The sequence below is a fragment of the Hemicordylus capensis genome, chromosome 11, assembly GCF_027244095.1.
Source record: "Hemicordylus capensis ecotype Gifberg chromosome 11, rHemCap1.1.pri, whole genome shotgun sequence".
Taxonomy (NCBI): domain Eukaryota; kingdom Metazoa; phylum Chordata; class Lepidosauria; order Squamata; family Cordylidae; genus Hemicordylus; species Hemicordylus capensis.
In genome coordinates this window covers 2,936,894-2,960,751 of record NC_069667.1, presented here as the reverse complement: position 1 = coordinate 2,960,751, position 23,858 = coordinate 2,936,894, and the positions used below count along the sequence as shown (strand labels likewise).

General features: G+C 46.6%; 1 protein-coding gene across 1 annotated transcript; it reads left to right on the top strand.

The window, feature by feature from the left end:
* Positions 1-379: 379 nt before the first annotated feature.
* Positions 380-18,920, top strand: UPRT (uracil phosphoribosyltransferase homolog). Its single transcript, XM_053273385.1, has 7 exons — positions 380-958; positions 12,575-12,617; positions 14,052-14,121; positions 15,682-15,744; positions 16,345-16,506; positions 17,395-17,493; positions 18,464-18,920. The coding sequence occupies exons 1-7, from the start codon at positions 576-578 to the stop codon at positions 18,568-18,570; spliced, it is 927 nt and encodes a 308-aa protein (XP_053129360.1). The 5' UTR covers positions 380-575; the 3' UTR covers positions 18,571-18,920.
* Positions 18,921-23,858: the final 4,938 nt, after the last annotated feature.

Here is a 23,858-nt window from a genome sequence, read left to right as displayed (position 1 = left end):
AGTCTAGCCGCAGCGGGAGCGCCTCGGCCTACAACCACCGAGACGGAAGGCCCTCTGTAGGGGACTTCAATCTCTCTGGAACTGCCCGCAAAGCCTCCTGGGAAGTGTAGTTTGGCCTGGGGCGAGCTTCCCCTCAGCGTCCTCCTGCCTCTCGGCCTTTCACAGAGCGCCGCCTCTCCCCCAAGCAAGCCCCCTGGAAGGGCGGCGGCAGCAGCGAGGCCCACGGGGCTGGGAAATCCGGGGCCGCGGGGCCCGGAGAGGGCGGCGGCATGACAGGCCAAGCCGGCCCGCGCCTCCTCCTCCCTCTAGACTCGCGCGCTCTCGCCTTTCCGAGCGGGGGCGGGGCAAGGAGCCGCGCTGTCGGGGGTGGGCGGGGAGAGAGGTCGGGGGGTGGTGGCCGAGGCCCGGTTGGCCGCGCGCGGTGAGGGGCACGGCCGGCGGCCAATGGTCGCGGCGGAGGGCGGGCTGCGGCCGGCGCCAGGCCCGCCGGAGAACGCCGGGCTGCAGCGCGTGGGCTGAGGGAGGGACGCCGGAGGAGCGGGCAGGGAGGCAGGCGGCGAGGGCCGCCCCAGCGCATGGAGACCGTCATGCCCTGCCACAACCAGCGGGTGGGCTCAGCCGCCGCCGTCGCTTCCTCCTCCTCTGAGCAGCCGGAGGTGGGCGGCGGGGTGGTGGCGGCAGGAGGCGGCGGCGGAGGCAGCGGCTCCCGGCATCTCCGCTTCGCCGAGCCCGGCGGCGGCGGGAGCAGCCCCAGCCTGGACGGGAGCGGCGAGGGCCGCTACTGCTCGGCCAACCTCCACTCCCCAGACGCGGCGGCGGCCCCCCTGTCGCCCCCGGGCTCGGGGCCGCCGCCGCCGCCGCCTGCTGCTGCGCTCCCTTTGCCGGCGGCCGCCACCTCGCTCAAGCTGCTGCCCATGAACGACCAGATCCGGGAGCTGCAGACCATCATCCGGGACAGGTCAGCGAGCCGGGCCGACGAGGGCGCCTCTGGGCATGTGGCGAGCGCTCCCCTTCTCCCCCTCCCCCGGGACTGGCCGAGGAGGAGCCTCCCGCCACGTGGCCAGGCTGAGGCGGGGCCGCCGCTGGAGGAGGAGAAGGGGGGGCTCCTGGGGGTGGCGAGGGTGGGGGGATCCCCCGTGTCTCCTTGCATCCCTCCCTCCCTCCCGAGTCCCGGTCTGTCGGTGGATTCGGGGCCAGCGAGGGGCTGCTGGGAAGGGAGCCCTGTGACTGGCCTGGCGGTGGCTGAAAGGCAGCCGCGGGGCAGGCGGTGTGGCTTCGGGATTCATCCCCGAGGCGGGGGGGGGTCTGCTGGATCCCAGTGCCAGGGGCACCCCCACCCCCTTGCAAAGTTCCTGGGTGGGTGGGGGTGTTGCCTTTCCCCGGTGGCAGCGAGGGCGCCTCCTCCTCCTCCTCAGCGGGGCTGCTATAAGCTTGCTTGCTGGTTGACGGATTGATGGCATTTCTCAATCAAGCCATCCTTTATTACGGTCAGAGACCAGCATGAAATTAATACAGGTTACAAACTTGCATGTGATGTGATTACATTTCTCGACCGCCCCCATCCGAAGGCGCTGGGCGGTGCACAGCCCGTTTAAAAGACACAAGCAGAGCCAACCCCGTGGTTGGAAGCACCCTGCTCACAACAATAGCAACACAACTTTGAAACAACCCGGAGCCATTTAAAACCAGTTAGACTGCTTTAAAAATAATAATTCAATAAAAAACTTGGGAGGCCAGGCTGAAGCAGTAAGTTGCTACGTTTGGGGTGAGAAGGGGAGGCACCTTGTGCTCTGCTGGGTTGGGAGGATGGTGGGGCTGGGGCTGGGCTTGCAGGGCTGGGAGGGTGAGCTGGGAAGTCCCTGGTCACCGTTGTTGTTAATTCGATTTCTATACCGCCCTTCCAAAAATGGTCAAAGATAACCATTGGGCTTGGGTTAGGCGGGCTGGCCTCTCTCTCTCCGTCGCAGCCCTTGGCCCTATCAGAAGTATGGGGATGTGTGTGAAGACTTGAAATGTGTTGTGTGAAGTTAGCTGGTAACTGCTAGTGGCTATCTAGGTCTTTGGGCACTGCAAGGAATGCTAGCGTCCTCTGCACCCAGTTTGGTTTGGATGCAAGGCAGGCGATGGAGTGGTGTCCTTAAAACTATGAAGGGTGAATGTAAAGGGGCATTTCCCCAAAGAGTTCCATGGAGAAAGAGCAAGTCGGAGGGCTGGAGTGATGGTTTTAGTTCCAGCCTGTGCTTGGGTTGGGTGAATGGGGAGCTGAATGTCCAGCTCTGCTGTCTCACTGTCCTTGGCTGGCCCCCAGGGCTGGTTTTGTCATACAAAGATGGCCTGGAGACAAGTCATCCTGCCTCCACTTGCTTGGTTTTGGAAACAATTTCTTGCCCTGCTGGGTGGATGCAGAGAGCTGTAATATTCATGGCAGGCTGCGAGGTAATATGGATGAATAAGACTGACATGAGGTGAGCGAGGGCTGGCCCAGCATCTCTCTGAGTCTAGTCTGAACCTTGTCTGAAGGAAGAGGCTGTGTCATCCATTCTGCATCTTGTGGGCAGGCATAGGAACATCGGGAGCTGCCATATATACTGAGTCAGACCCTTGGTCCATCGTGCTCAGTATTGTCCATACAGACTGGCAGCGGCTTCTCCAAGGTTTCAGGCAGGAATTTCTCTCAGCCCTGTCTTGGAGATGCTGCCAGGGAAGGAACTCGGAACCTTCTGCAGGCAGGGGCTCTTCCCAGAGCGGCTCCATCCCCTCGGGGAAATGTCTTGCAGTGCTCACATGTAGTCTCCCATCCAGATGCAAACCATGGTGGTCCCTGCTTAGCAAAGGGGACAAGTCATGCTTGCTACCACAAGACCGTCTCTCCTCTGGCAAAAGAGCAGGGACCATCTTTTAGTGAACCAAATGGTAATTGGGGCACAGCGTTGATCAACAATCTCTCTCTCTTTCACTCTTCATATAGAGGCATCATTGCATCCTTAGAAGTGCTTTGTAGGGATGTGCATAGAACTGGCGTGGGGAAATTTGAAGGCAGGGGGTGCACTTACCTCTCCTGCTGCTTTCCCCCGCTGGCGCTGCACTGTAAACTGGTCTGGCGGGGCAGCAGCATACCTCCCTGTCACCCCGTCCCTTCATCAGACCGGAAAAATGCAGAAGTACCTGGCCCACGCTGGGCACGTGCACACGAGGAGCAAGCGTGACATGTGCATGCACGCCAGGCACCTCTGCTTATTTCCAGTCCGACGAGGGGATGGGGCGGCAGGGAGTTGCACTGCTGCCCCGCCAGACCAATTTACAATGGTATGCCGGGTGGTGGGGGGAAGCAGTGGGAGGGGTAAGTGCACCTTCTCCCACCCTTAAAGTTATCCCCCCCCCACTCGCCTTGGAACCAGCGGAACCATAAAGGGCCTCCGATCCGGTTCAATGCCCATCCGTAGTGCTTTGCTTCAGGTGAGGCTTGGGTTGAACAAGGTGCTGGGGGGACTTGTAGACTTGAGTGGCTCTCAGTTGTCCCTCATCTAGTTGCTGGGTAACAACAGGAATGCAAGATAAGGATCCTCCCACATACGTGCATTGTTTATAGTGATATCCTAAGGTCTGGATTGCATGTTTATCTGCTTGGTGAGCTTCTCCCCTTTCCTCCCTCCGCCAACTCAAACAAAAATGGGTTATGTTGGGCTATTGTGCATACAGACCTCTGTGGAGCATCCTTTGTCACAGTGGAGGCATAGAGGAACTCACCTGCTCTCCACTTCAGGAAGCAGTTGTGCCAGCTGTATATCTCCTTCGGAAAGACTCTGGTTTAGCACTTTGAAGATAAAAATAAGATTCATACACAGTTCGGCTGAGGCAGGTGTCTGAGGTTTGCCAAGATAGCTACATCATAAGCAGATAACTTTGGTTGGAAGCCAGGTTGCTTTTCCTTCAGTAGCTCAAGAGCCTTTCCTGTCTGTCTGTCTGTCTATCTATCTGATTTCTATACTGCCTGATATGTATATCTCTAGGCTGTGTACAAAATTTAAAATACTTAAAAGTTACAGATTAAAGTACGTGACAAGAAAAACAATAGAATAAAATATATATTAAAACAAGTTTTAAAAATTATTAAAATTCTAATTAAAAGTCTGTGAAAACAGGAGAGTCTTGAGGTTCCAAGACTCTAAAACCTTCTCCAAAAGAGGGAACAGATAAACCCTGTTTCTGTTGACAACCTTTGGCAAAGTAAATGACACTTCTTGCCAAAGTGGTACCTTTGAGATAGGGATGTATATTTGCTGAACTGCTTTGCAGCTGTGATCCAAAAATGCATGCTTGGAAATGAAGCCCATTGAAATGGTGGACTGATTTCAATATGTGCATTTAGGGAATAGCAGTGCTGCTAGTACTTTGCAATGAACTATGCCTGCAGTCAGCATAAATATGATTTATTTGATGTGAGGTATCTGTATTAGATGCTCTAAAATAATTCAAATCACAATATCCGCTTAGCAATAATGAAAAATACATAGTATTACTTTAGATATGTATTTAAAATCCACATCCAATAAATAAGCAGTTAAATCCAAAGGCACATAAATCTGTCCATCAAATCACATCTATTAAAGTGCAACAGGTGTACTTAAGTCTTTTGAAATAAGGTTCTGACATGCTTTCTGAATAGCAATGAAACCAGGCATCTCTGGGCCTCCCTGGAGGGAGAGTTCCAGCGCCTGAAGCCATAACAGATTTATTTGTTCACTCATCTTTGTAACAGCAAGTTACAATCCGTTGCCCTGTGAACACGTGAGAACAAGAATCTTTTAGGTGAAAATATGGCTAAGGAGGATTGTACGCTAACATGGTAACTTGCATAATTCTGCACTCAGTGTTGAGCAAATAATGGTGTGTAACAGGTGTGGCACCCCAGATATCGTCTTTATTTCACCGACTTGCTGCAACAATAATGCCATGGTGTAGTCCCTGGTGACTCTCTGTGGATCCTCTCTCTGTCATCTTCTTTGTTATGATGTTCTTGTATGACCGTTTCTTTTTTTTCCCTGCTTCCACTTGCCTTTCCCCTCCTTCCTGTCACAGCTTCTTTCTTCCGTCCCTAGTTTCAGGTTGCTGAATAAATTGGGGAACAATTGTGGGTTAGAATATGAGGAGGACTCTTGTTTGCAGGTAATGCTGCTGAGATGATTGGCCAGACTTTTGTGGAAAAATCTTTCATAAAATTGATGCAAATTGATCAGTTAAAAGAATTGGCAAAACTGCAGAGGGTGACACTCTCCTTGTTTTGAGTCACAACCATTTTGAGTCACAACAACAAATATTTATATACTGCTTTTCAACAAAAGTATCCAAAGCGGTTTACACAGAGAAATAATCAATAAATAAGATGGCTCCCTGTTCCCAAAAGGCTGACAATCTAAAAAGAAACATAAGATAGACACCAGCAACAGCCACTGGAGGGATGCTGTGCTGGGGGTGGATAGGGCCAGTTACTCTCCCCCTGCTAAATAAAGAGAATCACCACGTTAAAAAGGTGCCTCTTTGCCCAGTTAGCAGGGGTTACTTTATTCATAAGCTCTTGCAATAGCTACTTTCTAAGCTGCCTGTGGTTAGTTTGTGATCTTAGAGATACATACTGAGACGTACAGCACATAGTGTCTGGTGAGAAGCTATATTTACATGCAGCTAGCAATAAGATGGTTCCATGATTAGTTGCGTCCTCCAGGGCAAGAAGAACTGCTGCTTGCCTTCTCTGACATCGCACATTTATTATAGACGCACCCAGTGGTGTCACGCTGCCTTGGGCAGTGTCAGTATTTCCATTCCAAAAATCCTGTTCTCGGAGTCTTAATCTAATTCCTTCTTGTTCAGAATGCAACATTTATATTTTGGGGCATATGTCTTTTGTAAAATCCATTTTAATGTACTAGATTAGTGCTAAATGAATATGTGATGCAGAATATCAAACAGGCACCAAAAGCACATGCAGCTGTTGACAAAGAAACTTGTCTTCGGCCAGAGGCATGTTCCTGTGATTTCCAGCTGCCACCCACTTTGTTGGGGTCTTGTCATTAAGGAAGCATGTTCCCACATTTTGTGAAGTGAGAAAAAAACAATTTGAGGAGTGATCTAGCCTTTACTAGTATAAGCTATTGGTGTACATGTTTCTTGCTCAGGTACAAATAAAATAAACCTGGATTCTTGGAGTGAGATGAAGAGGGAAACCAGGATGACACATCCTCCATAATAACCCAAACCGAATCTTCTTTATGCTTCATTCATAAGTTGAGCGCTTGGGTTATTCTAAGAAGTTGATTTGCAGTAGATTCAGGGCAGACAAAAGGAAAGCACTTCTTGACAAAATGCATAATTCACTTATTGAGTTCAGTTGGATGAATTAGTCATTGCTAACTAAACTCCTTTTGACTCCAAGGGAATTAAATGCAACTAATGTCTTATAGAGTGATGCCCCTGTAGATAGCCTGCCTGAAATTTTTTCACGCCAGATCAGACAGCTGAGGGGAGTTGTAGCCATTAGACTGCAGCTACTGCTAGCACAGGGCTTCTCAGACTTATGTGCCCAGATGTTGTTGGTCTTCAGCTCTCATCATTTCATCTGGGGAATCAAGTTGGAGAACCCTGTGCTAGTGAATAAGGGCGCTCTGGCCAGCACCTAAAGATCCACATAACTACCGTAGTTCTGCGCGCTCATGGAAGTTTGAGCTTGTGTGTCTTAAACAGCAGCCCTTGGTGCCACATGGCCAGCTGCTTCTAAAACAAAGGGGGTTATAAAAAGCAGTTTAACATGACGTGGTTTAAAGAAAAGGCCAAGCATTCCACTGGGCATGCCTAAATTCTTGCGTGTGTTTTAAAATAGTTCTTTAGACCCCAGCCTGTGTGGTGTGGTGTCCAGGAAAGTTCCTGTTCTGTTCTTACTTTATTTAGATGGGGGTGATGATCTTATAAATAACTGTCTCTTTAAACAAAAAATCGTTTAGCCTGGATGCTTATGAATGAACACATTCCCAGTAACACTGCACAAAATATAATTTTGTTAGACACTGGAAACTCATAAATTTGGTTCATTAAAACCTCTCCTGGACTGATGACAAATCGAAGAACTGTACTTCATCCTGAACTTGGCATGATGACAAGGCTGCAGAGTTGTAAGTGATCCTTGAGTGCTTTCTGCAGAATGCTAGCAAGAAATAAAAAGCATCTGCCAAGCCACTAAGGTGATAATTGGAGGCCCTTCTCTAGGTGTCCTTAGCTGCGGAGGTTAGGCAGATGGCTGCTGGGCAGAGGGCGCTTCCTGCGGTTCTGCCATGCTGTGGAACGCCTCCCAAAATGAACCCTAACACAGTTTTTTTTCAAAAACTGCAGAAAACTGAACATACTGCAGAATAGTCTAGAGCAGGGTTTCTCTGGGGCTGAGGATTATGGGAGTTGAAGTCCAATAACATCTGGGGACCCACACATTGAGAAACCCTGGTCTAGAGCATGTTCTATCATGCATGCTTCTCACAGAACACTGTTCAGGTCTATTAGGCCTCAGCGGGGTTCTCTGTCAATCAAGGGAGCCCCTTAAAATGCACCTAACACTCTCTCCTGAATGCTGTAGGGGAACAGTAGTGGTGATGGGGAAGTTGCCTTACAGCAGGCCTGATCAACATAACCCCCCCCAGCTGTTTTTGGACTACAACTCCCATAATCCCCAGATCCAGTGGCCAGTAGCCAGGGATTATGGGAATTGTAGGCCAACATCTGCAGGAGCCCTGCCTTACAGGGACCTTTGCCAGGGTCGGACAAAGCATAATGTGGGAGGTTGATTTAAGAAATGTACCCTTTCTTCTTTCCACGGGGCTCCAGTCGGCTCAAAATAATAACAAATAGCACAATAAAATACACTAAAACGTTAAAAAGGGGAGACCTTCTTGAGGGATGTGAGGAGAAACTGACCCAAGAGAGACCTATTAACGTTAGTGGTGTGCAGAACGTTCCGAGGTTCGAATGTTCTACCCCCAGATGGGCTGTTTTGACTGTTCCGAGCTCAGAACAGAACACACGGGGGGGGGGTGCTGTTCTGAGCTCAGAATGGAATGACTTGCTCTGAGGCGGAACATTCTGACCCCGTTCTGAGTGCCATTTTGGAATCCAAAATTGTGCTCGGAATGGGGTTTGTGCATTCTGACGGACCGGGGTCGCTCCATTGGACCAACCGGCTTCCCCAGTTGTTCCAACAGAACAATTTGTGTATTTTGTGTTCCGTTCCAAGCTCAGAACAGAATGTAAAATGCGTTTTGTGCACACCCCTAATTAACACAACTCCTCATGCCTCTAGTGGCCATAAAAGGTTACTGCGGTGCTAAGAGCCATGCTTTAGGACTCTCACTTCTAACAGATCTGTGGTCTGATCTCTGGGTGGGGGGGCTCCCTTTGATACAGGCGAGGGGGGGGGGCTCCAAGTTGCATCCGAGCAGCAGCGCTGTAGCAGGGAGAGTGGAATGTACTTCTCCCCCACTCTCCACAAGTCCTCTTTTCTATCTCAGTTGCCCTCTGAAGCTGTTGTTTTCTGTGTGTCTGGTGAAGAACTCTTCGTGGCTGCCTTGGGAAGCTTTAACTTCCCAAGGGCCATGTTCCCTCTTGCTAGTGTAATGGCCTCTGCAAGCCTTGGCCTTACTAATGGAGCAGTAATCCCTGGGACTTGGGCTTTTCCCTTGGGGTTCTGCATAGGAGAGGAGAAAGTGAAAAGTTGTGATGCTGCTCCTCCTTGGCACTGGTGGCAATTTGCTGTGTTTTTACTTACAGGTCTTCGACCACAGCAGCAGTTTAGGGGGCACAGAATTTGAGTTGCTCAGTGGACTGCAGGAGTCTCCTTTAAGAGCTGAATGTTGCACATGTCCCTTGTTTACAGCTGTCTGCTGAGCTTATTATGGAAGATATACAGTCTTCTCGTAAAACATTCATTTCTAGCACAGGCTAATTCTGGCAGTGCTGCAGTTTATGATGAAAAAAGGATTTGGAGACAGTTGGGCTTGAGAACTGGTTTCCATAGAAGCAGCTCCGAGCAGTGAGTTTCTGTTATAAAACAATCTCATGGCTGGCATTGTGTAGAGAACTGTGGATGGTCTTGAATGGCTATCTGACTATATAACCTGACCCTAAACACTGGCACCATTGGCTCATCAGAATGGGGGACATGCCAGCCCTCCCTTGCCAGGGTATGGATGGAACCATTAGGGTGACCTTTCCAAAGAATGTTTTACTCCAGGAAGAGCGAGCAGACAAAATCTGCACGTGTGTGCGTGCTTGCATACATGCACGTGCACACACCTGCGCTCCTACCAAATGTTATCAAAGTATGTGGGAAAAACTTGACCATAATTCAGTTGTAAAGAAAAGAAAACTATCCCACATTTTAATGCAGTGTCTCCTAGGAAGCAAGAGGTTGCTGGTTCGAATCCCTGCTGGTGGGTTTCCTAGATGAGGGATTCTCAACGTTGGGTCCCCAGATGTTATTGAACTTCAATTCCCATAATCCCCAGCCCCAGTAGCCTTCAGTTGGGGATTATGGGAGTTGAAGTACAATAACATTTGGGGACCCAATGTTGAGAATCCCTGTCCCAGACTATGGAAAACACCTATATCGGGCAGCAGCAATCTAGGAAGATGCTGAAAGGCATCATCTCCTACTGTGCAGGAGAAGGCAATGGCAACCCCCTCCTGTATCCTACCAAACACAACCACAGGGCTCTGTGGTCACTAGGAGTCGACACCGATTCGATGGCACAACTATACTTTACCTCCTTGATTCTGTACGTGTCATATATTCATACAATGTATCAATGTACATATTTGTAATCTTGTAGCTGGCACATTTCCTCCATAATTCTTCTCTCCAATACTTCTCATCGTGTTTGGGCCTGGGATACCTGAGGGACCACCTGCTCCCAAGGGTTGCTGCCTGCTTGACGAGGTCATCTGAGGGGGCTCTGCTCTGGGTGCCGACAATGAGGGAGGCTCGGTTGTCGTGCACACGGGACAGGGCCTTCTCTGTTGCTGCCCCCAGACTCTGGAAGGCTCTCCCGGTGGCTATTCGCTCCTCGGACTCCATCACAGTTTTTAGAAAGAGTGTAAAATCTTGGCTTTTTACCCAGACTTTTATTTGATTGTCTCTGCTGCTGCTCTTTGTACTCTGTATTGCTTTTATGCTTTTGTTTTAAATTTTTGATCAGATTTGTTTTATATTTTTAGCTTAATATTTTAATTATGTCTTTTTTACAATCTTGTTTTTAAATTTTGCTGTAAACCGCCTTGGGATTGTTTTAATGAAAGGCGGTATATAAATTTAACAATAAATAAATAAGGTGATTCTTTCAAATAACCAAGCAGCTAGTTTTTCCCCACTATGACAATTCCATTGGAATACTTTTATCAAATTATATTGGCTGGGCAGCTGCTAGAAAAGTATCTGACATCCTGGGAATGTAGCCTCTGGTTCACAAAAGCTTATGCTACAATAAATTGGTTAATCTTTATGGTGTCACAGGACGCCTTGATGTGTCCGCAGTGGAATGGGACTGTAACTCTAGAATCTGGCCAGAGAAAGTATTTTCTAAGTTCAACTTGACTGCCTAGATAAGCCAGTGGAGGGGTGGGGGGAACAGCCTTGGGGTTATGACGCAAAGTGAACAATTAAGGTATTTGTTTATTTTGTTGTCTTTGTAAACTGTGGTGAGAATCCTTCCTGTTTGTTGGCATGGTTCTGGCATGTTTCACGCTAGTCTGGAATGCTTGATTTTAAGTGCAAGAAAAGTCAAGGTGCACAATACCTCTGAACCCAGAATTGGCTTTAAAGGAACATTTTATCTTGGAGTATTCAGGAAACAGGACTAACTTCTGGCAGTACAGAATCTTAATGCTGTGCATAAGATTGTAGCTTTAAACAGGGAAAACCATGACACAAAATGACTGCCAAAATGTGTAATACAGTAAGGCCATCTAATTAAAGGTAGATGAGTTGTTATGGTTATCTTAACACTTGTCCTTTCTAATGTTTTGAAATGTCAACTTAAACGGAAACCGATCCACTTTATTGCAACTAGCATCTCTCAGCTCGCCTTCTGAAAGCGTTTGCTTCCCTTTCCAGCTACATATCAGTGGTGTGTGCACCTTAAGTACAGCCTGCATTTCAAGAGTGGTGTGCCAGTTTGCTTGCGTGCCTTATTTCAGTATCCTGTTCTAGAAGACAGTGTTGACTTGCTGCTGCACAAATTGCCAGGCAAAGCAGAATTGGGGCTGTCAGGCATGTGAAGGAGGACAGCAACATGGGTGAGGAGAATAGATGGTACTAGGAGGAATGGGAGATGGTGACTTGGGAGCCCCATGGCTTGTAGACAGCATTAGGGGTGGCGGTGGGGTGGGGAAGCAAGCAGGGAGGGAAAGGGAAGGGTTAACCCCCTCTCCTTGCTTCATTGCTCCCAAATCCTGCCCAACTTGTTCCATCCAACCTGAGTTGGCCTAGGTTCCTCTCCCTCACCACTGAGTCCCACTTCAACCCCAAGAGCCTCGGCTACTGGGCAGGCAACTTTCTCTGCCTTGCAGCTTTTTTGCAGTTTTCCCCACCCGCACCTTCCCTCGGTGTGCTCTTTCTCTCTTTGCACTTGCAGCTCTGTGGTGTGTTTGCAATTGGCTTGAAAGCCTGATAATATAATTTTCCATTTCTTTGCTAAATTTTATCCAACAAGCTGTCCATCGTGGCAATATCAAGACCCACAAATTTAGCCAGCCATGATTTGTGGTCACCACCAATCCCCCCTCTTCCCTCGAATCTTTCCTGACACACAGGCAGAGGTCTCGGGAGAGAAGCAGGTCTTCTCTCACTTGCACTGGGAGAATGGTGAGGGCAAGAAACGGGGGGGGGGGGGGGCTTCTCCTCCTGCTCCGAAAGGAATCCTGCTGTTCCTTGCTTTCTCAAAAAGGTGCTGGGTGTCCTGCTCACCAGGGGGTTGGGGGCACTCACCCCTGGCCAGCTGGAAAGTGTATTTGTAGATACCTGTAAGACCTTCACAAGCTACTCCCTAATAGCTGGGCAAGATGAGTTTCCAGTGTCTAACTGCAACCCAGATATTCCTTGTTAAGATCTGCCAGGTCAGAGTTCAAACCTGAACATTAACAGCACAATGGAATTATCTATGCCTGTAATCTTGGAATGATTCCACTTTAATCTGGATCCAAGATGTGTTTGGAACTGCCTGCATAAAAACACAAAGATTCCCCTCTTCACGTGCTCCTGTTGATACGTCCAACATCTGTCAATGTTTGTTTTTAAAAACTCTGTTTGCCCTGGTAACTGTCATAAAATGAAACCACCTTTTGTACTGAGATTCCCTTAAGACATTTTAAAATGAAAAACCATGAACTGAATGTGTGTGTTTCTAAATCCACATATTATCTGAAATATTATCATCCTAGACCTTGTGTCCAGAGTACCTTATATGGTTATTTCAGGTGGATCAGACGAACTTAAGTTGATCTTGATAAAATTGTGTATTATTTTCTTTCTTCCTCTCTCCAGAACGGCCAGTCGGGGTGACTTTGTATTTTCTGCCGATCGGTTGGTAAGTTAATCCTTTTTTGTGTTTGTGTCTTGTGCATTAGTAGTAGTATTATACCACAGTCATCCTGTTTGGCAAGAAGTTCAGTTTTTTACAAACCTATAGTAAATTTGCAAATAACCACTAACAGGCATGTTAAGATTTCAGCATTCTTTTGCTGAAACACTATGCACGTTAACCTTGGAAATGAGTTAGACCTTCTTCCAATTAAACATGGTTAGGATTGAGTTGCTAATACCCTAAATTAAATGTTGGCTGGCTTTGTTTTTCAACCAAGGTTTGATTGTTCCGATACACACACACACCACACGTACGTATGTGTGGGAGTGGGAGTGGGAGAGATAGAGAGTGGGGTGGAGAGAGAGAGTAAGACTTACTGCATTTCTCTCCTGCCTTTCTTCCATGGAACTCATGATAGTGTAAATAAAACTCTCAAGCAGTCTCCCATCTCTGATCTGGACTGACCAGATCCTCACCTGTTAAGTTTCAGCAAAGTGGTTGCATCCTGTGCTTCAGACTATACACTGTCATGTGAAGATGCCACATGTTACTAATATGTATAACCACAGTTTAAAACAAAACCAACCTTCAGGCATGATGGTGTATACAGGTGTGCATATTTTCTTTTGCTACGTGGAAGAGGGTCATCTATGAAATGACCCTTAGTAGATACTCATAACTTCCTGTGAAAAGCAATTGAAATCTTGTTGAAACTCTCAGCCTTGAGTTATCAAGATATTCACATAAATGAATGTTGGCTGTTCCGTGCATGTTGACTTTGGAGCGTCTCAAAGGACAAGGGGAACAAAACAGTACATTATGCTGTGTTTCTTGGCTGCGTAGAAGAAGACGTGGCAATGCAGGCAGGGAAGAATCTTCAGGGAATGGCCCCCAGTGGATGTTGTCCTTGTCTGACTGTCCCCTTGCCTTATTGAGGGAGTTGAGCCAGACTAGTGAAGGCACAGTGCAGTTGGCAGTCTGGAAAGGTGACTTGTGCTGCGGGGATTTGACAGGCGTGGTGGTGCTGTTCACAGGAACGCCTCTGCCGGCCAATTGCACAGTAGCTCTGCGTGCTCGAGTGACAGCTAGTCCTTAAGCAGAAGGACGTGCAGAAACGATTACTCTCACTATGATTTGGTAGAGCCCGGAGTGTCTGAAGTAGCCTTTTGGATCGGAGGGATTTTGCTTTACTGGCACAACTTTAACTTTCATGTTGAATGATTGGTAGGTGGTGCAGATGGCAGAGCAAAGTCCATTGGTCTTATTTCTGAGCAGTCCTCAGGTATGTGGGAGGGAGGCTGAAGGTTTGGTTCTTCTAGTCAAGGTGTGAAAGAAGCTGCAGTGGCATGCTCATGCTGGAACATTTTCCTGAACCTGGATCCTAATTGTGGTGGCTCCTCTCTTCTCCCTCCCCTTTCTCGTCCTCTGTTTTGATAGATCAGACTTGTGGTTGAAGAGGGCTTGAATCAGCTGCCATTCACAGAATGCACAGTGACCACTCCAACAGGTAATGGGGAGCACATGGGTTGCTGGGGGTGGGTTGAGCAAAGACATTGTGGGAGACTGAAATGGATAGGTAGTTTGTGGTCCAGTTGACACGGCACGGAAAAGAGCTGGTCTTGTGGCAGCAAGCATGACTTGTCTCCTTAGCTAAGCAGGGTCCACCGTGGTTGAATATGAATGGGAGACTTGATGTGTGAGCATATTCCCCTCAGGGGATGGAGATGTTCTGGAAAGAGCATCTGAGGTTCCCAGTTCCCTCCCTGGCAGTATTTCCAAGATAGGGCTGAGAGAGAGTCCTGCCTGCAACTTTGGAGAAGCCATTGCCAGTCTGTGTACTGAGCGAGATGGATCTGTGGTCTGACTCAGTATATGGCAGCTTCCTAGGTTCCTATGCTGCTGCTGATATGGAAAAGCTTTGCAAGTGTGGGACTTCTCCAGAATGATTTTTCTTAGGGAGATAATACCGTGTGAGGCCTGCACAACTTGCGACTTGCCAAGCCCAATGTAGTGGTGCCCATCCTGCACTGGGCCTGCTAAGCACTGCCCAGGCCTGTGTGTGGAGTCGCAGCGAGACAGTCAGGGGGGAGGTGGATTGAGCCCCTGAGTTCACAGGGTGCTGAGGATAACCAAGAGACTGCACGGGGAGGACCCGGGATGCTTTGAAGTGCCTTATAGCTCTTGAATGGTGGTGTGCTTCAGCCAAGCAGCTGCATGGTAATTTGGCCCGCCTGTAGCAAACTACCCATAGATGGGTAAGATTTCAAGAGTGGCAGCTCCCCCGGCTTCATTCTTTCATGAGCACAGCATAGATGCAGCGATGCTTTTGAGGAGTGACAAGACGCTCTCTTGCCACTCCTTGCAGTTTAGCCCGACTCGTACAGCTGCCTTCCCTGCAGTGCTACTTTAACGCCCCTTTCTTCTGGACCTCTTTATCTGATAGACTGATCTTGCTGTTGTCAGAGTTCCATTTGGGGCAGGGATCTGAGCCCCAGCTGTGATCTGTGTGATGCATGTTGCAAGTAGCATCTTCATGAGTGGTTTTTGTGGCTTCTCCTCCTGTTAGTAATACATCATTCAAATTGACCCTTTAGAGGGCCTTCCTGCTTAGTGGTAGCTATGCTTTCTCCACAAGGATGAAGTCATTTGTGAACACCCTGAAAGAGGACAGGATCATTTGGGGAAGTACAAAAATTGCGCTTTCGCTGAGTGGAGTTTCCCTTCCTGCTTGCTGGAGTGACTCAGAGCCTTGCTATTGCCAGCTCCAAGTGTGCAAAATTGCACAGCAGCTTCTACTAAATAGTAAAACATTTGACTTAGAAATTGGGTGATAATTGCCACTGCTATTGTGTCTTACACTCTCTGCACAGCTATAAAGGGTAGAAATTTAAACAACCAAAACTACAGAAATGTGATTTTGAACATTTGAACATGTCCATGAATTGCATAAAAAGTGTTCCTGGCTTAGTGGCTAGTAGGCCTTCTGTTGCCCGTCTTGAAAGAGGACATTAAATTGAGGTTCAAAAGAAGTCATTGTTTGGTTACTGGTTGTGTGGTTTTTCAACAGGGTACAAGTATGAAGGGGTGAAATTTGAAAAGGGAAACTGCGGAGTCAGTATAATGAGAAGTGGTAGGTCCTGTCTTAAAATAGTGTGTTTTGTCAGTGTTTTGTTCTTTATGTCAGTACAATGCAAAATATTACTGTTTCCAGCAAGGTTGCATCCAGATTGAAAATAGATGCATCCAACAAATAACTACTATGTAAATTACTTAATTATAGTAAAGAAAATAACTTAAGGGATTGCACAGTATGAGAAGAACAAAGCGAATGCTTTGTCCCATGTGCCCCTTCCAAGAGCCAGTTTTGACCCACCCCTCCTTGGCTTTTCATGCCCATGGAAGAGGATGTACAAGAAGGGTGTATGTCCACCGTTTGCCACAAGGCTGTAGATTGTTGCTTCCCTTGATGGCCCTGTGCTTGCCTTCCACAGCCAAGCTTTTCTTGGATGGCATCAGATGCTTTTGGATACTGAGACCTCGATTGTCTTCTACTATCCAAATATCACCAAAGTCATTCAACTGGAAATATGAAGAGTGAATCCTTCATAGAGGATCTCTCTCTCTCTCAGGGTGAATGGTGGGCCCCGGTCTCAGTATATTCCTGGAAGCGGAGTTTGCCATGCCTTAACATAGAACCTCCTCTCTCCTGTTTTTCTTTCCCTAAATGGAGGAGAGGCCATGGAACAAGGCTTGCGGGACTGCTGCAGATCCATCCGAATAGGGAAGATTCTGATACAAAGTGATGAAGAGACCCAGAGAGCCAAAGTGTACTATGCAAAATTTCCACCAGATATCTACAGGAGGAAAGTTCTCCTCATGTACCCCATCCTAAGTGAGTGCCTTAAATATCTTTTTGAAACCCTAAGCCACATGTGGTCAGAAAGCCGCTCTGTCACTGGCTTGCACTGAGCTACACAAGATTGCTCAAGGTTTGCCCACGTGGACCATAACAGCACTCCATTAGTGGATAGCACATTGTGCCTGTAGCACTAGCAACACCTCCTAGCCAGGCAGGGGAGCACCAAAGGAGGCGGCTTGGGTGGGGAGATGGATCCATCTCCCTATCTCTTCCGCCCTGCCTGAGAGCCACACTGCTTGCCAGCTGACCGTTCATCCGCTGGTAGAACTGCACAGTTGACCTGATGAACGGCTAGCTGGCAGGCAGTGTAGCCCTTGGGCGGGAGAGAGAGTTTCCTTCCAAGCTGCCCCCTTTGGTGTCCCCCTGGCTCATTAAGAAGAGCTACTGCTGGACTGCAGCATGGTGATGTGTCGAATGATGTAAAGGGAATGTCACCTGGAAGCCAGCAAGGAGGGTGTGCGGAAACTGACAGAATGAAACTGTAAATAAATGCTTGGAAAACGCATCACGGGCCGGTGAAGACGTTAGCGGGAGACTCGGCCTTCCAATCTAAACGTGCCCAACAGATTCTAATGGGATTGGTCTTAAGATGCACGTTTTGAATAGAGGCATAAGCCTGTGGCTGCTCCTCTGTTCTGAAACGGGCTCACTGGACTTCCCTGGCAATGAATTACTCAAAGTGTTCATCACACGTTGGATGTTCACAACATGGCAAGCAGTACTAGTTGGCGGATAAGAAATGTTAAATACAGTGTGAGTCACTCTGAAACCAGCCTGACAGCAGAACAGTTGCTGTCCACCGTGAGGGATTTTTCACCCAATTTGGAAAGGCACTAGGATCATGTCTCCTCTTCTTTTCAGGCACTGGCAACACTGTGATTGAGGCTGTAAAGGTTCTTATAGAACACGGCGTCCAGCCCAGCGTCATAATCCTGCTGAGTCTATTCTCTACACCCCATGGTAAGCTAAAGGAGGATGTATTTAATGCATAGTGGACAATGGCATGCTACTTGTGAGTAGTAGTCATGTGACACCGTTACTGTAAAGCTGCTTCCTAATAAGCTTGACCGGACATGGTTTTAGGTCAGTAAAGGGAAGGCTGCGGCTGTGCTTTCATGTGAAAATCTGCTCCTCTGCTTGGAGTCAGAGGTATTTCGACAGTTGTTTACTTGTTAAGAAAAAATACAAATATTCTGTATCCAGAATAAAATGTATAAATTAAGCATTTATGTGGAAGGCACAGAAGCTGTCTTCCTTGACAATTTCAAACCCATCCAGACGAGTTACTGGCACATACTACTTATATAGACTCTTTTAAAGGCAACTGACATTAACAGGATTCCAAATTCTGAGCTTAAGCTGCTTGTATTCGTATGAAATAATAGGTCAGCCCTGGGTCTGTCTTTAATTCAGCAGTGACCTCTTATGGTTGATTAGTGTTGTAATGTATTGACGGATGGAAATCTGGGATTCCAAGCAATTCTCCTCTGGTGACAAGTAAAGGTAGATTCTTTAGAGATTCCCATGAGACTGCTCATACAATCTTATGCACGTTGCAGGTGGATCAGTAGCCTTCGGCTAACCATAACTTATAGAAGTTTGTCTGGCCTCTAGATCATTATATGTAATGCAGCAGCGTAATTTACAAGGCACTGGGGAAGGAAATGTATCTTCTCAGACTTTTTTCTCAGAAGAAATGTTTCTTCTGAGACAACTTAAAGAGTTGATGCCAGCAGGAATTGCTGCTACTCAGCATGCAGAGAAATACGATGATTGGTTGAAGACTCTGCACGTGAGACAGGTTTGATCTAAAGGCAAAGGGAGGCAGGTGCGGAGAGGAATAAAACAAGAGCTCACAGTGGAGGGCAGTGCAGGAGACGCAGGTTGCTGAAATGCTGGCTTCAACTATGTCCTCTTTTCGCTCTTTAAGGTGCCAAATCAATAATCCAGGAGTTCCCAGATATCACAATTTTAACAACAGAAGTTCATCCTGTTGCACCAACACACTTTGGACAGAAGTATTTTGGAACGGACTGAAGTGCTTAATCAGTTTGTGTTTTGTTACTGTATACGACTAGACCATTTTTTTCCTACGTTTTATAATTTTAAGTGGAGGTATCTGGGTATATTTAACATGTCTTGCCAAAGGTGAAAATAGTTGACCTAGGCCAATCTTTTTTATTTCAAAGGGGAAATATTTGACCTTATGTCCAGTTTTAAAACAACGAGTTGCGGGCAATAATGAGGCACAGCAGCCTACTACAGAATTCTGATGATGCGTGTTTCCAAATGGCTGCATTCAAAGTTCCTTTATTTATTTATTCTTCCATAGCCAGTTTCAGTGGCTATTTGCAACTGCAAAATAAAACTGTGAAGGCACAACTGTATATTTCTCTAGTCCCTTGGTCCTCGCAGCCTGCTGAGACTTTTTCAGGTGTGCCCACTTGGAAGAGGCAGCAGGTTTCTGGCAAAGGTTCTCGAACTACATAGTAGCTATGCACCTGTGACAAAGATGTGCAAATGGAAATGGTGTTCTTGAGCCAGAGGGCGATGTGTGTAGGACAATAAATGGTTTACGTTTCCCTGCATAGGGATGCAGATACCCTTGTTGGGCAAACTATACAGGGGGCTTAGCGGCTGTGTGAATTACTTTCATGCAGAATCCTCACTTGAAGATGGCCATCTATCCCATTGTGTCTGAATAACCATCCTAAAAGCAGCTGGCATTTCAGTTATGACATGGTGAGACAGTGGAAAGAGTTCTGGTGTGTTACTTTCATGGCGGCATTACAAACATCTCACGATCCTGGTCTTGTAACAAATACAAAAAAGAGAGGAGCCAAGGAGCATTTTGGTTGAGTCGGAAGTCAGGCTGAACTTCTTGATATGAAACAGGTCTCTCTACTTGCTTCCCCTTATAGCAGGACATCTCCTTTCTGATGGTCGATAGCAAAACAAACAAACCGAGTTGTGATCACATATTTCTGGCATGTGCAAATGAGCCAGTTAAGAAGACAAACTGTTGAGTCATTCATTTGGCACTTGCCAGTTTGTCCAGTAGCCTTAGCTGTTTTCACGTCCCCCCCCAACATAGATTTTTTCAAAATGCTGGAGCCTTTAATAAACTACTCTGTGGACCAGGAAGTCCCTTGAGGATGATTGAAAGCTCTTTGTGAAAAGTCTTGAGGCAAGGATTTTCATACTTGGGTCCCCAGATGTGGACCTACAACTCTCATCATCCCTGGCCACAGTGGCCACAAGCCTGTGGCCAGGGATGATGGGTGTTGTAGTCCCACAACATCTGGGGACCCATGTTTGAGAATCCCTGTCTTAAGGGAAGGCATAGAATATACAGAAATAATACCTTCTTGGTCTAACTACCTTGCTAGAAGCATTTGTAGACCTTTGAGCCCAAAAGGAAAAAAAGTGAGCATTACAAATATTTTCACAGGTTTTTAAACTTACTTGAAATACAGCCTTAAAACTTAAGTATTCTATAAAATATTTTTATTGTAAAATGTTTGTGCTTATGGCTGCCATAAAACCATGAATGTACATGTTTTTTTTAATGAACAAACCTGAGAGAATGAAATAGTTTGACATTCAAGAGAATCAACAAAGTGGAACTTCCTGCAGTGATCAAAATGCTGAATACAGGTACATCCAAGGAAAATTGCAGCGTTGGTTACAGATAAACCAACTCTGTTCCATGATGCTTAACAATCCTTTCCATACACTTTCTTTTGTAAAATCAAATGAGGAAAGGGCATCTCTTTGAAATATCAATGAAATAATTTGGTCTTGATTAGACATGAGAAGTGCATAAAGTGAAAGGAGTAAGAAGTGTGGTGAAGAAAAGAGTTAAATATACAAATGAAAGGACCAGACCTGAGCAGATGTCTATCAAATGAGATGCCCATCAAAAAAAGGTAAGACACATGCTCAGAAAAAGGACCATGCAGTAAGCCGCCACTTTCAGATTTCTAAATAGAACAATTTATTTTAAATAAAGCATGAACTTTGTGGTACAAATTCCTTGATTATTTGGAGAAGGGTTTTTCCAGTCATTGGAAGATACTATAAATAAATGGAAAGATTCATTGGGTCAGTGCCTGATGGTGCTCCATGCCAGCTTCTGAAGGAGACTGTTTTGGTTGGAAGAATTATCCATCCTCTGGTAAATCTTTAGTTTGTTTTACAGTGTATGCATTCTTACATGGGTCAGCAAGGCACCCCTTCCATTAGAGTTTCTTCTAATATGACCATTTCAACCTCTTGATCAGAGAAGGAACTGAAATATGTAGTTCTACTGAATTGGGGAAATTGGGGTTTAAAAAAAAATAAAAATCCACAGGGTTTCATCTACATCTTACCCTGTCTCATCAGGTATATAAATATTTGTAGTAGTAGTAGTAGTAGGTAATCTTGTGACTGATGAGTGACTTTGTTTCCCTAATGTCACTATTTGCTCTTGTATGTAGGTGTTTCACTCTTGGTAAGCAATGATGGCTCTCTGTTTTCAGACAGAGCTGCAACTATACCCCACCACTAGCTATTCCCTGAAGTGTTCCTTCTCTGTTTCAACAAGCTAATGCAATTGTAGCAGTTAATACAGCCTTCAGATAGAGGAGTTTTAAAACACTCTACTGCGAATTACTTACCCTAAAAGTAAATCCCCACCCCATTTTTAATTGGTCAGCATTGACAATAAGCAATGCTTGTCTTGGTGAATTACAGTTCAGTGTCTCGGCATGCATGGCCACTTTAGCCAAAGCAGCCTCTGGGGTCTTTGGAGTTCTTGGCAGAACTCATTCAAGCTGGGGGATGGGGCCCAAATTAGATGTTATAAATCCCAGTTTTTAAGCAAAGGGATGAAGATCATTTGGCTTTCTATAGGTTATGAATGTGTCCAGAGTGGGGAGCAGAGGAAGCCTCTATGTTAAGGTTAAATTCCAATATTTGGTTACATCTGTAGTGTTCTGCATTTTCATGAAAACATTTAGTTGTGTGTGGTTTAAGTTCTCGTTCCATCCAGGCTGTTGCAACTACATACCTATTTAGTAGCTGATTGTACGTAAAGAGAGCGAGATCTTGACCCACCAGCCAACTCAGCCAAAGCTCTACCCAAGATGATGCTGATGGCTTAATCAGAGTCTCAAATGAGAGAATAAGGCTGGAATGCCCATAGAGGAGCTGCCTTCAGGGGCAGGTTGTGAGAACCTCTCTGTTGATAGTGCCAATATTACGCATACCTAAGCGAACATTTAACCCTCAGACCTGTTGACACAAAGCTGGAAAAATGAGCATCACATTTTAGAAAGATGGTGTGCCAGGACTTCCATGGTGGTGGTCTGGGATTTGTCATGTTGCTTTATTCCTGAACAGTGCTAATGTGGAATGTTATTACCGGGGTTCATAATTTCAAATTGGATACTGTCAGATTAATCGGTTATTGGCATGCTTGCTTGTTCCTGGCATGCAGCAAATATCCCAAATATTTGTTGCGTGTGCTTGAGTAGCTTTTCAGGCGTTGGAACTGCTGATTTGGCACAGCTGGGTCCTGAGGGCCCCCTGCACGCATGCACAACAGAGAGGGGTGCTGGCAGGAGCAATGCAGGCCGCACTGTCACAACCCAGTCAAAGGAGCAATATGGGCAGAGGCTTCTGCTCCTACGTCCTCTCTCCGCAATGTCCTTTCGCCAGTTTGGGTTTTGTATTTAATCATGCTTGGCATCTGTATAGCACTTAAAGGGCTTCATGTGTGTCATCTGGTAGTTCTCTTTGCAACAACCCTGCAAGGTGAGCATTACCGTCCCTGCATTGTGGATAAGGGCTGTGGCTGAGAGAGGGAGCTTGCCTAAGGCCACCTAGTGCGCTGCATGCAAGAGGCAAGATTCAAACTGGGGACTTCTTGATCCATAGCTCAGTTTCTTGGCCGTTATATCTATGGCACAAAAGCACTAGAAATAGAGCAAGCGGGGTGAAAAACTCTCTGCTTCTCAGGGCGTTTGCTTATCCCTTTTGGCTAATGAATGTCCCCATGTCTCATGTTCTTTGTGGAGGGAATTCCATAACCAAGGAAGCTATGGCAAACTGAACAATTAGTTTTGTGGGGGGGGGGGTTGCTGGTCAGATGACCGTAACAAAGATTTGATTTGATTAGTTGTTGTATTTTAAAGTTGCTGAAAGTGACAATACTTCTAATGGTACCAAGTACTTAACAGATTTTTAACTTGGATATATCAGGAAAGAGCTTCTGCATACAGTAGCCTATTGCTACTCGTCAGCAGAGTTCCTCAAGGTTCTGTTTCTCAGAAGGAGAGATGGGGAACTGCTGTACAATCTTCCATCAATTGCTGATGACTCTTGATAATGAATCTAGATACTCTTCATCATAAACTCCTGGAAAAGGGCTCATGAAAATGGGTAAGAGGAGAGGTGGCCAGGCTACTTCTGTTCTTTTGAGAACTAGTTTTCTGTACTTGGGTTTTTATCTGCAATCTTCCATTTAGGATAATGCTGACAGCAATATACAGACTACTGCTTTGTTAGTGCGCCTGGTGTCAGATCTTTCTCTCTCAAGGACAGACAGTTGTGCTCTGCTGGCTTGTTGTGCTTGTATCTCCATCACACTTTGTGTACGCCTGATTCTGCAAAATCCTCTGGATCACAGCCTTTCTACATCTACAGCTCATAACTCAGGGTGTTCATGGAAGAGTTAAGTTGGCCTGTCTGCAATAAACTGGTTGCTAAGGTATGTTCAAAGATAAACCCGGTAGTTACGTTTGGTTACCTGGTAACAGGAAGCTTTTATTTAGACAGATTATGAAATTAACCCCCCCCCCCCTCCAGTGTTTGAAAAAGATAATTTACAAGTATTTGTGCTGCTACAAGTTGAACAGCTGCACAGCCCCAGGGGCCTGGCAGGTGACTGGAAGAACAGCCTGATCGTGTCTGCCAAGAGAAGGCAGTAAGAGCTTCCTGCAGCTCCTGGTGGGGTTTGTCCTATGCTGTCAGCTCAGACACAAGATCAAAGGTCCACATGGGCTCTACACACAAAGTGAGGAAGATACAGGCAGCTGCCTGCAGCAGTCCAGAGCTCCAGGGCAACAATATTGAACCAACTGACCCAATGGCCTGGGGAGCAGGAATATCCTAGTGCTATTCAGAGGTGAAAGGGCCCATATGGTGGCGAACGAACAGGGTGGCATCCACTCTCCACTTCTGCTCCCTGCCCTGCAGTCTGACAATTCCACACATTATATGCTGTATCGGGAGAGAGAAGGAGAATCGGGTGTGTGTGTGTTAAGGCATCACATGATGCC